Genomic DNA, 15,150 nt, shown 5'->3' on the forward strand with positions numbered 1-15,150 from the left:
GTTTTTTTCCAAGTGGTTTTCGCCTTTTCTTCAATTATGAGAGATTGCATTGACTTGTACATGGGTGCCTACTTCATCAACCCTTGATGTCGGGACCCATCCATTCATGCATTCATCTTTGCATTCTTCAATAAGATTTTAGCTTCTCCCTAAGTTGATCTTAAGGTGGGCTGTTGGAGTAATTAGGATAATCACTTAATTATCTCTAGTTAGGTTTCTTAGTACTTTATTCACTTAAGCTAAACTTAGGAGTGCTTCTCTATTATTAGATTGAGCTAATTATAGGTTATGTCTCATTTCATCAAATAAGGAAACTTGCCATGCTCTAATTTAGTCCTCACCTAGGTTTAGATCTAGGGTTTTACCTTTATGCTTTTGCATTCATTGTGATCAATCCAAGTTATTCATCTTAATCTCAATTTCAGATTCTCTCTTGGATAGATTCTCTCTCAAGGTTGCATAGCATACAATCACAACTTCTCTTTAGATGTGATAGGCATTTTGGTTGTAGGTAATTTCTAGGAGCTGTGGGGTTCGCTATCAACTCCAACAATAACAAGGTAGAAGACTCAGACTTTCATGTGGTACAAACTGATTTGGTCAAGCACTCAAGGCAGGGAATCTTGAATTATTGTAGATCACCTCAGATAGTATCAAAGAGAGAGTGATTGGAGATAGTGAAGACAAGGCTGCACTCAAAGCTGAGTTCAAAGAATTAAGAGAGTATATTGCTCGCTTGATACAGCCCTTGCCTAAAAATGCTTTATTTCAGGAATTAGTGCCAAAAGAATAACCAACTAATGATCAGAGAAAATAGCTAGACAATTGGTCAAATATAGGAGAATCACGCAAGGTTGGATTGGCAGGTCTATGACCAACATATGTGAACAACTGATGAAGATTACAATCTGTTTGGCAAGATTCAAAGACAAGGATGGCATATCCCTGATAGAACACACTATACAAGATGATATGTCTACCTATTAGCAATAATTTGGGACCTCTTGATCAGGTGTATTCTTTGGGTACCATTGAGTTACTTGGTGTGAAGGTCATAGTTAATCCAAAAGATCATGACTTTGAATGGGCTGAGATGTAAATTCATAATTCAACTCCTTAAACCTAACATTTTCATGGTCAGTGGGTTGTTTCCATTTAATTCTCCGCAAATCTACGATTGTATAATGCAGTTAAGGTTTATCCAAGTCTATGTTAAAACACCTGCTCAAAGACAAGGATGGCATACCCCTGATAGAACTGTTAATTTTAACACTTTCAGATTGACATAACTTAGAATTTAGATTTAGTTTCTAATTAGTTTGTTTAACTGAAAGAAAATGACAACATAGAAATGAACAAATTGAGAGCAAGACATAGTTACCCTGGGAAAACCTCCTAGGAGGAAAAACCCAGCCAGAAAAGATCCTTAGATCTGATTATGGATTATAGTTATGTAATCATTACAACACTTATCTCATGTATTTGCAGGTTCAGATGTTGCTATCACAAGAGGTATGAGGTGACTGCCTTCAACAATCACTTGCAGTCATATGAAGGATAGATGCTGCTGCTCCCTTACCCTAGATTGTAGGCCTTCAAGAAATTCACTGTGTATAACCTAGATGGCAGTCCTTCAAGCAGTTCGCTTTGTATACATAAATGGTAGTCCTTCCAGTAATTCGCTGTACATGTATGAATGGCAGACCTCCAATCAGTTCGCTGTGCATTCACTGAATTTTGCCAACACCTCAAGATGAATTTCGCACCTCCTGATGGTAGATGAAGGTTGTTGTAGTTGCAGATGACTGAAGTTCACACTTAGGCAAGCATGAAGATTTTCGCATAAGATGAAGGAGCTAATTAACTTGAGTTCATAACAATGAATTCTAATCTTTATTTATATGTGGAGCAAAACCCCTTAGCTAGGTCGGCTTTCCAAATAATTAACTTTAATTATTTTCTTTAAGTGCCTTTATTAATAGGGTCGGCCCTATTTGACAGCACGTTGAGTGCTGAATTGTGAGGTGAGGGTTTTAATGTAGCGTGAGGGATAGGGCCTTGTCTTACACGTTGAGGGAAAAGGGGCCAGCCCCTTTTTGGGCGGATTCCAATGTTGCCCAAGGCAATTGGAATCTGCCCTTCCCTAATTAATATCAACACTCCCTCTTAATTAGGGAGGAGAAACATAACTATAATCTTCCATCTTGCATACAAGCAAAGAATGGAATTACATAATATAATCTTCCAGCTTGCACACAAGCATAGACTGGATCCACCTTACATTGCCCGCAGAGGGTGGAAAGGATCTTTTCTACCATGTTACATTCCCCACAGAGGATGGTCAACAATTACAGTTCTCCTTGAGAAGATTACAATACCATCTTACATTGCCTGCAGAGGATGGTCAACAATTACACTTCTCCTTGAGAAGATTACAATACCACCTTACATTGCCCGCAGAGGGTGGTTAGATACAACACAATGTATTACTAAGATTGAGACTCCCTCTCAATTAGGGTTTCATTTTCTACCACACCGAGTCTATCCTTTAAGTACACAAACTTCACTTTGGACAGAGGCTTGGTAAGGATATCTGCAACTTGCTCATCAGCGCTGACGTACTTCAGCTGAATAGCACCTCTTTGCACCATATCTCGAATGAAGTGATAATGAGTTTCCACATGTTTTGACCTGTCATGGAACACTGGATTGATAGACATTTTGATGCAGCTTTGATTATCACAATGAATAACTGTGGGATCCCAAGGCTGACCGAACAGTCCAGCAAGAAGCTTACGAAGCCACACTGCTTCTCTAGAAGCTACACTTGCGGCAATATACTCAGCCTCAACAGTACTCAATGCCACAAGGATTGTTTTCTGCAAGCCCAAGAGATCACTACAGATCCCAAGCTGAAACAAATACCGGAGGTGCTTTTCTTGTCTTTGATGCTTCCAACCCAGTCTGCATCTGAATAACCTTCTAAGGTTATTGAAGTGTTAAGTGGATACTTCAACCCAAAACCAACTGTGCCTCGCAAATATCTTAGGATGTGCTTGGCTGCAACAAGATGAACATGTTTAGGCATGCTCATAAACTGGCTAAGAGCATTCACAGCAAAACATATGTCTAGTCTAGTGTTAACTAGATACATCAGTGATCCAATCAACTGTCGGTACTCTGATGGATCTGCAAAATCAGAGTTAGCTGCAGAAACACTTAACTTTTTTAAGTTAGATTCCATAGGAGTAGACATAGATTTACAATCCATCATTCTAAATCTTTTCAAAATGTCAATAGTATACTTTCCTTGACTTAGAAAAATTTCGTTAGATCTTTGCCATACTTCTAGCCCTAGGAAATAATGTATTAGACCTAAGTCTTTCATTTCAAATTCTGAAGCTAGTTCTTTCTTGCATCTAATGATAAGTTCATCTTTACCAGTAAGAAATAAATCATCTACATACAGAACTAGAATTAGCATTTCATCATTAGACAACTTAAAGTAGATGTTAGAGTCAGCATCATTTTTACAAAAACCTAGACTTAACAAGTATTTATCAATTCTTTCATACCAAGCACGAGGAGCCTGTTTAAGGCCATACACGGTTTTCTTCAATCTGCACACATGAGTTAATCTATCTTGAATCTCATAACCCTCCGGTTGTTCAATATAGACCTCTTCCTCAATGACACCATTAAGGAAGGCAGTCTTAATGCCCATCCGATGTAGCTTCCAACCTCTAGCAGCTACAATAGCTATTATTGTTCTAATAGAAGTATATCTAGCAACAGGAGCAAATGTTTTTTCATAATCTATGCCTTCTTTTTGAGAAAAACCACGAGCTACAAATCTAGCCTTATATTTTTCAATACTACCATCAGCATTATGTTTAATTTTAAATAACCATTTAGAGGAGACAACAGATTTACCTTTGGGTCTGGGCACAATATCCCAAACATCATTCTTGATGATTGACTGGTATTCTTCGTCCATGGCAAGCTTCCAGGCAAGATGATTCAAGGCTTCTTCGACATTGCATGGTTCAGTTTCAATGAGATTGCACATTAATGCAACGTAGTTGGAGAATACTTGAGGTCTCTTAGTTTCACGAAAGGTGCCACTGGGAGCTGCAAATCTTTCGGCTTCTTGAATGGTGTTTCTTACCCAAAGAGGCCTCTTTTTGGTAACGACAATGTCACTAGGAATATTAGTGGGATTCATGGGCTCTGGTCGATCATGATGATCATCTTGAGGAGGAGGATCAACAGGCTCCCTCTGAATCTCAGGGTTAGTATCAACATTCATATCTTGATTGTCATTAGCTTCATCACTAACACAAGAACCTTTTGATTTCTTAAAAGCAATATCTTCTTCAAATGTAACATCCCTACTTACCTCAACATACCTTTGACCTGGGACGTATATCTTGAATGCCTTGGAGGATTCACTGTAACCGACTAGCATACCTTTCTTTCCGAAGGGTTCCAACTTGGTTCGCTTTTCCTTGGGCACATGAACATAAACAGGACTTCCAAAAATTCTGAGGTGACTGATGTCTGGTTTGGATTTTGTGAAGGCTTCTTCAGGGGTCATGTTCTTTAGAACACGGTGAGGGCATCTATTCTGGATATATACTGCTGTTCTGGAAGCCTCGGCCCATAGAGAGGTCTGCAAATCTTGATCGTGAATCATAGCCTTTGTAGCCTCAATAATAGTCCTATTCTTTCTTTCAGCAACTCCATTTTGTTGAGGGTTGTATGGAACACAAAAATCCCTCTTAATTCCTGACTCAACACAAAAATCATAAAAGCTACCGGAGGTGTACTCACCTCCATTGTCAAATCTTAGACATTTAAATCTTTTACCAAAGGAGTTTTCAGTTAGTGTCTTAAACTCTTTAAATTTACTTAAGACTTCATCAAATTCTTTAAATTTCAAGAAGTAGATCCAAGTTTTCCTAGAGAAAACATCTATGAAGATTACGTAATAAAGAAATCCACTAGGAAATGCTATGGACATAGGACCACATAAATCAGAGTGAACAAGTTCTAGTTTGTCTTTAGCTCTATTTTCACTTTTATGAAAAGGGACTTTTAACATTTTTACCTATAGCACAACCTTTGCAAGTGTTATCATGAATTTGACTAAGTTTAGGCATAGCTTTGACTAATTTTTCAAGAGTGGGAAGAGCTTGATAGTGTAAGTGTCCAAGTCTTCTATGTCATAGCTCACAAGATTCAGGAGCCTCATTAATGAGGGCTTGAATAGGGTTAGTAGAAAGCTTATAAAGACTATCATATCTATTACCGATTACACGAGCAGATTTAAAACTAGAATTCTTAGGCCAAGCAAGAACTTTTCCCTCAGAAAATGCAATTTGATAACTTTTATCTTCTAGGGTAGAAATGGAAATTAGGTTTCTTTTAATTCCAGGAACAAACAAGATGTCACTAAGGTGCAGAGAGATGTTAGAGTCTAAATTTAAAGAAGTAGAGCCAGAACCTCTTACCGAATAACAAGCGTCATCACCAATTACCACGTGAAGGCCGGTATCTTTTTCTACTAAGTCTGAAAGATGATCACAGTAGCCTGTGATGTGTCTGGAGGCACCACTATCAATTAGCCATGTATTACTATCTGTAGAAATACTGCTAGATAGAGTAGAGATGAATAAGAAGTCATCATTTTGTTTTGAGACTTCATTTAGGTTAGTTTCTCTTTGGTTAGGGTTATTCTGACATTCTTTAGCATAGTGACCAAACTTTTCACATCTAAAACATCGAACACGTGAGGTATCTCTTGGTTTCTTCCAAGAGTGCTGGGAGCTAGAAGGTCTGAATTCCCTATTTCTTTTTGGATAAGGCTTCCTCCAATTTCCACCTTTCTTGCATTGGGCTGCAAGCATGTGTTGTTCATCAACATGAGGACTTTTGGTTTGCCCTCTTGTGATGAGGCGAGACTCTTCTTGGATGCAATCATTCTTAAGGCGATCAAGGGTAGGTAACTCAGTTCTACCACTTATGGTTTGGATAAATGACTCTCATGAGTGTGGCAAGCCATTTAGGGCAATCATGACAAGGTCTTTATCTTCCATGTTATGTCCAATTAAACCTAGCTGATTCTTTAGTTCAGAAATTCTCATAAAGTAGGAAATAACAGAATCTTCTTTTCCCATTTTGATATTAAGTAGTTGCTGTCTTAAAGTAATTGCCCTACTGAGATTGTTAATTTCATATGTAGCTTGTAGGTGGCTGAACATTTCCCTTGCAGTAGTAAATGATGCAATGGAGGTGACTAGGTGGTCTTTGACTGAATCAATGATGATCTTCTTTGCTTTGACAGCATCCCTTTTGAATTGTTTTAGCTCAACTACATCTGTAGGTTCAGTTAGCTCTTTTGCTTCTATGAATTGAAGAAGATCTTCTTCCTCTAGAGCCAACTTGATTCGAACCTTCCATGCAGTGAAATTAAGATTTCCATCAAGCCTATCTTCAACTTTCAGCCCCATTGACTTGACTTGTAAATGAGACAACAATCTGGAAATAAAGGAGTACTGAATTCTAAAATCTGAAAGTTGATCTAGCCTATAGCTCTGATACCATGTTAATTTTAACACTTTCAGATTGACATAACTTAGAATTTAGATTTAGTTTCTAATTAGTTTGTTTAACTAAAAGAAGATGACAACATAGAAATGAACAAATTGAGAGCAAGACACAATTACCCTGGGAAAACCTCCTAGGAGGAAAAACCCAGCCAGAAAAGATCCTTAGATCTGATTATGGATTATAGTTATGTAATCATTACAACACTTATCTCATGTATTTGCAGGTTCAGATGTTGCTATCACAAGAGGTGTGAGGTGACTGCCTTCAACAATCACTTGCTGTCATATGAAGGATAGATGCTGCTGCTCCCTTACCCTAGATTGTAGGCCTTTAAGGAATTCGCTGTGTATAACCTAGATGGCAGTCCTTCAAGCAATTCGCTTTGTATACATAAATGGTAGTCCTTCCAGTTATTCGCTGTACATGTATGAATGGCAGACCTCCAATCAGTTCGCTGTGCATTCACTGAATTTTGCCAACACCTCAAGATGAATTTCGCACCTCCTAATGGTAGATGAAGGTTGCTGTAGTTGCAGATGACTGAAGTTCCCACTTAGGCAAGCATGAAAATTTTCGCATAAGATGAAGGAGCTAATTAACTTGAGTTCATAACAATGAATTCTAATCTTTATTTATGTGTGGAGCGAAACCCCTTAGCTAGGTCGGCTTTTCAAATAATTAACTTTAATTATTTTCTTTAAGTGCCTTTATTAATAGGGTCGGCCCTATTTGACAGCACGTTGAGTGTTGAGTTGTGAGGTGAGGGTTTTAATGTAGCGTGAGGGATAGGGCCTTGTCTTACACGTTGAGGGAAAAGGGGCCAGCCCCTTTTTGGGCAGATTCCAATGTTGCCCAAGGCAATTGGAATCCGCCCTTACCTAATTAAAATCAACAAGAACACACCATACAAGATGATATGTCTACCTATTAGCAGTAATTTGGGACCTCTTGATCAGGTGTATTCTTTGGGTACCATTGAGTTACTTGGTGTGAAGGTCATAGTTAATCCAAAAGATCATGACTTTGAATGGGCTGAGATGTAAATTCATAATTCAACTCCTTAAACCTAACATTTTCATGCTCAGTGGGTTGTTTCCATTTAATTCTCCACAAATCTAGGACTGTATAATGCAGTTAAGGTTTATCCAAGTCTATGTTAAAACATGTGCTCATAGTTGAGCAACCCCAAGTTACTTGTGAATCTAAAACCACAATATATTCTCCAACACTGATTCCTATTTTTTAGAGAAGTTGTTCCTATTGATTTTCACTTGGAAGCAATGATGGTATTCTACCCCCAACAAAGACTGTGGTAGGAAGATCTTATATTGGGTTGAAAGTAGGGGCCCATTTCTTCATGAGAACATACATATTTTGAAAGATCCCCTCCAAGGTCTGATCTGATTTTTCTGATTCGTTTAGGCTTGCTGGTTGAAGTTTTTGTGTTTGTTTGCAAAGGTTTTAGTTTGAGTTTCAATGCTGATGATGGAAAGGGGTTTACCATAGAACATATGCAAGAAAATAATACTTTTTGAACTCAAATGAAAAGATTATGAAAGACTGATATTAAAGTCTGAGTTCTGATTTATTTAGATCAGCAATGCATTTATTCAGGATTAGAGAATAGACACCATGGACAAGAATTTGCATGCCCGGAAGTCCAGCGCTCAACTAGATGAGGAATTTTATTGAAAAATTGAAGGAACACTTGAATAGGGGTGTCCGACTTGCTAAGGAGCGCCAATTGGTTTTATTTGCAATAACAATAATTATTGAAAACAAATAATGAAAGTAGCAATGGAAATACTGAACCCTACACTTGGCCTTCAGGCAAGACTTTCAACTCAAATTGACAATCCTCAATATGCATAGAAGCTGATTCATAAATTTATTCCAGATTAGTGCAAATCTGCTGCTGATAATTACTGATTAAAAAAATCTGCACAAACCCCAATGTCAATCCCAGTTGGTACGGCTTGCAAGGAGTGGTACGGATGTAGGAGAAATGGTACGGCTGGCTTGGGAGTTGTATGGCTGGAAATAAGGTGATCCAACCCTTCAAATCTGCTCATAAATCATCCTATATCCGCTGCAACCAATTCCTTACTGAAAACCTTGTTGGAAAATTCACCAAACAATGTACAATCGACCTCCAGGTGGCATCCTGTTTTATTAAATAAATCTGATTTGAATGCACCAAACCCTAGGTGCTTTATTGCTGTAAGAAAATTGAAAAATCTACCTGAAGAAATCATCCAATGTAGCACAAATGGGAACCCTGTGTAGATTCCCCACAATAGTGAACTGGGTTTTCATCCAATTCACAATTCTCCAAGGGATTTCGTCCTTAGAAGATACCTGGCATGAGCTGCTCTGTGAAAGAATTCTGAAATTGATCCATCCATTATGAGCAAAATGAAAAATGAAACCCCTTTTCATCAATCTCCATTCATTTTTGGAATCCAACACCCAACTTAGCCTCATTTTTTATTTATTTTGAAATCCATATGTGGCATACCATTTGGAGGGGTAAATAATTGAACTTTATTTGAAATGTCTTCCACGTACTTGATTTGTGCAATTAACCTTATAATTTAATATCATAAAGTTACTTTATGATTTTATAATTTAACCTTATAAAGTTACTTTAAATTTTAACCTTATAAAGTTACTTTATAATTTAACTTTATAAAGTCACTTTAATGAAATTTTCTATTTTTAGCAAAAAGTAACTTTATAATAAAATAACATTATTTGCTTATAATAACGCCAATCAAATGCCAATCTCTACTGTAAAAAAATCCTCTCATGCCAAGAAAATCATCCCCTAACCATTGGATTTGCCTATGGAGATTGGATAATAGCAAATCTCATCATCTGAGTGATCAACTAGGAAAGGGGGCAATACATATTTTATGTTTTATTAGAGATAAAAACTAGTAGAACATCTAGCAAGAGCAAGAGAAAATACTATTTCACCAAATCAAGCATAAGGGAATCAAGCAGACTATGTTAACCTCGGAATAATGAAATATACATTGCATATAACAGAAGATTATGCATTGTTCTAAATCCTCTTGCATTGACAAATTTTAGCAGACAAAATTAAGAAAGTAAATGTTTGGATTTGTGTTTAGCAATTGCAAAATCTTATGCATATATCTCTTTTTGCTCGGTATTTCCTTGTATATTTAGCTAAGTTAGAATAAAGTTTTAGATAAGTCGAAAAAGACACAATGAAATGAGTTTTTGCCTGCTTGAAATAGGATAGATGGCCAAAAAAATCCATTAACCCTCACCATTCACATTCTAGGAGATGCATTCAAGCGTGTAGCACCAGAATTCTGTTTACAGCTCAAGGGTCATTGGACATGTTTGTTAGAAGAGTTTCTCAGAGATGCCTTTTGTGTACCCCCACTCCAGAATCACCCAAGAAGATCCATTTAGTTGAGGCTAATCTTTTATGCTAATTATTTGGATCTTGTATTGGCTCTTCTATGACAGTTGATCATTATATTGTTCCTCTATCTCGTACAGATTTACATCTGCCTTGTGTCCAGTCCAGATCTCACGCAGCATTCTTCTCTAGGGATGGACCTTACTGTCTTTATGTTCATTCTCATACTCACAAAGGTTTGGGGATCAAGGTCAAGCCAGGAGTTAAGGGCACAGAAAAAATTAAATTAGTAAATATAATATTGGAAAAGAGTTGAAGTCTTTATTTTCTCATTTTCAATAATTGACATAGACAACTTTATGAATTTGATGTTAATTGAAAAAGTCGGTTATCATTTAAGACATCTTATTAAGACATGGAAGCACCATAGAATAAAAACAAAAGATGGATATTAAACTTTTTTAAACAAGTGCAGGTAGCAAAGGCACAGATGGAGTTACCAATTGCAGGGGGGGAACCCCTTCTCCTACAGTGAATTGTAAACCTCCTGATAAACAATAGTCTACTCCAGAAAGCCAATAAATGTTGGAGCAAGCCTAAATTCTAGCCATTGTTTTTTAGTGGGGTAGATGTAGAAGACCTGGACTAGTACTCGTTTTAAATCTTATCTACATCCTGCTTATTGGTTTTGAAGAGATATCACCAAGTGCTTCAATTTCACTTCTCTTGGATGTGGCATTTCAAATTGTATGCATTGAAATTCCAGCTCTTATTTTCATGTCACTGCATCCAAAGAAATAGAATATCTAATCCTTTTTCAATATTCTTACAGAAAAGGAAGTGAATGATCCTATCTCTTAATTTCTCATGTGCTGTCAGAAAGAACACTTGGATCTTGCATGATTAAACATTTATCTATACTAATAAAATAATTATGAGGATATACCATTATATCATTAAAAAGCAAAAAAACAAGACACAAGTAACAATGCATACCTTGTACATGATCCAAGACAAATACCATACTCAAAATCATAAAGGAAGAGAAAACAAACTCATTTAATGTCAAATGAACTCAAAAAAAAAAAAAAAAAGGGAATGAACACAGTAAATGAGACCTATGAACATGCTTGTGATGTTTAGTCCTACTTATATTTAGTTGCTATTTAACTAGGTTAGGCACTAAAGTAGGTCACACGTGTGTTCTTTAAATAGATGCATTTGGAAACAAAATTCCAAACCTTCAAAGGTTGAAGCGCACCAGAAACATATGGTGAATGGCGCACTGGAAGTGGTTTGTTTGTCATTCTATATGTAGCAGAGATTCCCTTAAGTTGCCTCAAAACCTACAAAGAGAAAAACAAGCTATTTCAGTGTTTCATTAAATAGTTATCATTCTTGTCTGAATCATTATCTATTTGAGTGCTAGAAAATAAAGACTATGTCAAAACACCATGCACAATTATGAATATATGTATACATTTATTACTTAAAAAACACAATTACTCAGACAACAGAAATCCAAGCGATGACCAAATTTGACAATTACGTAAAAGGCTATGAACTCAGCAGAGAAATATTTTTTAAAAAGATGTACATCAAGAGAAAAGATAAGAAGAACAAAACCAGAAGCAAGAAAGTTGTCCTTATAACTATTGGTCTACTAGTAATTTAAGAGAAAGCAACAAAGCAAAAAGTAATTTCAGAGTTGCATAGAAAATTAAACAGATATGGTATCAGATTCAGACACAGAATTTTCAAGACACGTAATAAAGATACTATATGACTTACACAAATATACACACATATTCAATTCTGTATACATCAACAGACATATAGCATAAAGAACATTTGTTTATATATTTTAGTTTTTATATTTTTAGCTTATGTGCGTGTGCCATATCCCTGGGACATATCCTCAACAAAGCCACCAGGGTCCTGATAAATGGACCTGGATTCGATCAGGTCTGCCACAGAGAAAACACAGATGAACATGCCACCAAAAAATGAGTCTTTCTAAAAAAATTATTTTTTCTGAAATGATAGTTGACCAAAAAACATTTATATACATGTTAGCATATGTACATATGTATGTATACATCGCTATATGTGTGTGTGTGTGTGTGTATACATAGATAGTGAGAGAGAGTTTTTTATGAATTCCTCTATCGGTGACTGGCTGTTTCCTTCAAATTCTTTGTAGGCCTTGGTTGGGAAATTATCTTGATTGTGTTATGTCTGAAATTAGCTCACTTCATAAGCATTGTCTTTGACTTCTTGTATATGTACACTTACATGCCTATTTTCCTAAAGAAGAGAAAATTAATGTAACTTATTCCAGTTTCTTTTCCTCTTCTGGAATGTTCAAATAATTGCTTATTCTCATTTTAATGTGGATGGCTATATTGGTTTCTACCAAAGCTCTTCTAGATAACATGCATAGAAATTACTTCATATCCTATTTGGGGAAGCACCCTCCAAGAATGGTAGATACATTTGTTTACCAATTCCTGTGCCACAGCAAACTGGTAGTATAACAAGACACATTATTTGGTTGGAAAGCAAATGTCTCTGCAGGAAAAAATACTTCCTTGCTCTGCACTGGGATTCTAGTTGAAAGTCTAGCTCTTTGTTGATTGAGGTTCTTTTATGCAATGTGGTCTTTTTGAAATTTTTTGTATACCTCTTTTCTCCCAAAAGCAACCATACTTGGCTTATTTCAATGGTTTTCTGTCAGGCTTTTATGCTGGTTTTTCTCCTCTGTAAGTACTTTCCACTTTTCTCCTCGGGGTCTATTGTCTATAGCTATTGCTGACAATTCATAATGTATTTTCAAGGTAACAGACTTTATATTTTTAATGTATGGAGAGGTTTAAAGATAAAAGAGGCACGGGAGAAGCCTCATAAACAGGAGATGTTATACAATTAAACTATAGACAAAATAGTAATCTCATGATGTTAAATATCCTATAAGTTAAACCTATCAGTTATTTGAATGAATTTCTCCAAATAATTAAACTTCAACCAGCTCTTGGGTTAATTTGAAGCATAATGCTTTGCCCCATTCCAGAGCTAAGGGACAAATAATTAGTAAAAATATTTCATGTTTAGTCAAGAACTCTGGTGAGTTTCCTAAAGCTTAATTTTGATGGGGCTTCTAGGAGCAAGGTTGATTAGTGGGGATGAGAAAAGGTTCTTTTGTCCATGGCAGTTTAATCCTCTTGGGCAGACACATGAACAATGCCATGTCCCTTTCTCAAGAATGAACGGAATTAATTGAATTCTTGTAGCCTACTTATTTTCCATAGGTTATGGGACAAAATGAGGGAAATAATTTATAATACCATAGTAATTTGGGCCCAATCATCTTTTCAAAAGGGCAATTTAAATGTTATTTTAGAGTGGTCATCTAAATGAGACATTATAAGTCCTATGTAATACTTATTTGACCAATTTAATAACTGATGATGCTTATGGGATCAATCTATCATTTCTGAATTTATTGCTGTTGTTTTCTTGCTATAATTGCATTGAATTAAATTATCAAATTGGTGTTCTATTTTAAATCCTTTAGTTTGCTGTTACAAATGCTTTATTTTCAAAAGCTTATAAACGTGTTTTGTATGGTTAGTTTCAGATCTTCAAAACTACAATTAATTCTGAAATTACACTTTGTTGATGAGCATTACGTTCGGGTTTACTTTTAAATTCTATTGTCTATTTCCAGTATCATATAACCATAAAATATAGATGAAAATGTATATAATCCTAGGGTTCCCTATTGGAGGCAATACAATCAATGATGCAGAATAGGAAGGAAATCTGAAATACAATAAATTTATCATTAGCTAACTCTTTTGGTGTAGGAAAGCTAGTGGTGGAAGGAAAATCTCTTCTAGTTATTAATGGCCTACAAAAAATACTTTTGCCCAAATTGGAGGCTGGTGGATTTTCATGAGCTTGTGCCTATGAATTGTTATTTGCAAGCTTAGACAGAAGCTCTGATTCAAAGTACTACTGGATTTTCTTCTTCTGCCAGCTACTAGGTGGTTTATAATGGCATGATGGCAGCTCAAAACCTCTCCTCATAACTCTCTGCATAGGGCTAGGGTTTTGGTGCAAAGATTGTCTGCACTCTTTAACTACAATAAGTTAGCAGCACTTGACTTCATCAAAGCCATCTTGGGGGAATGTGCTTTGGGTGGTTATTGATCTCCTTGGTCTCTATTGTCTATTCGAGAGGACTTTATGCAGAAATTAGTTGTGGCAGTTGATGAAGTACAAAGATTATGGCTGCTTTGTCTCTTTCTCCTGAATGTCTCAGTAGCGATGTGATTCTGGCTAGAATGGAGAAACAACAGGAAAATGCTAAAGGGTTACTAATGAGCACAGCCAAGCTTGATGTTTGTCTTGCTCAAAAGGACATGATCATTATGCATAGTGAAGTGCAGGAGGTAAACTCGTATTGCAAAGACATGGGTAAGTGATGGAGAACTTGATGGTTACTCGCAATCAAGGTCTCCTAGAAGTTTCAAGTACATTCACAATACGATCACTTGACTCTGGAAAGTTGGAGAATGCTGAAAGTCAGCTTGAGGTCTTCAATGGGGTCTAGTTCCATGAGTCAGGTGCAGTCTGTTCTAGAATGGTAAGGGATCATCAAGGGATTAACGAGGTGGTTGTATAAGAAATTGAAGGTCGGGGTGCAGTTTCAGGTGGTGGTGTTGGCTGTTGGGGGACTATGCAAGTAATTGACAAAGACATGGTAACCTTTTTGGGTTTGGGGGCTTTTTGTGTATTGGCCTGGTACTTTGATTTATAATCATATGACCAAGATTTTCATGAGTCAAAGTCAATGATATATTGTCTGGTATCATCGTATAAGTAACTGACTTTCATATACTCACAGTTGGGGACCACAATAGAACCCCCATTGCTTAACCAAAAGAAAAAATTTGTAGCATAATGCTTCTGACCCCCATAGAATGAGACAATATAATTAGAGAAACAAAAGGATATTACCAGACAGACATTCAATAAACTCTGGAATTAATTTTAAAATCCATGCAAATTAAATGGAAGACTATGTCTAGAGTCTAGACTAAACTATACAATGAACTAAAAGATCCATGCATGACTCA

At 36.4% G+C, this 15,150-nt stretch overlaps 1 protein-coding gene across 2 annotated transcripts in view; it reads right to left on the bottom strand.

Moving 5' to 3' along the window:
- LOC131029211 (conserved oligomeric Golgi complex subunit 2) overlaps positions 1-15,150 on the bottom strand; it is a 67,881-nt gene that overhangs the window by 13,986 nt on the left and 38,745 nt on the right. The window contains exon 9 of one of the 2 annotated variants that reach the window (XR_009102709.2): positions 11,271-11,355. Coding sequence is in view for 1 of the 2 variants with exons in the window: in XM_057959621.2 (XP_057815604.2) it covers positions 11,251-11,355 (105 nt within the window). In the remaining variant the exon portion in view is untranslated. Of the gene's footprint in view, positions 1-11,250; positions 11,356-15,150 lie in introns of both variants that reach the window. The other variant, XM_057959621.2, reaches the window with a different exon arrangement.

This window comes from Cryptomeria japonica, chromosome 3 (genome assembly GCF_030272615.1).
Source record: "Cryptomeria japonica chromosome 3, Sugi_1.0, whole genome shotgun sequence".
Lineage (NCBI taxonomy): Eukaryota > Viridiplantae > Streptophyta > Pinopsida > Cupressales > Cupressaceae > Cryptomeria > Cryptomeria japonica.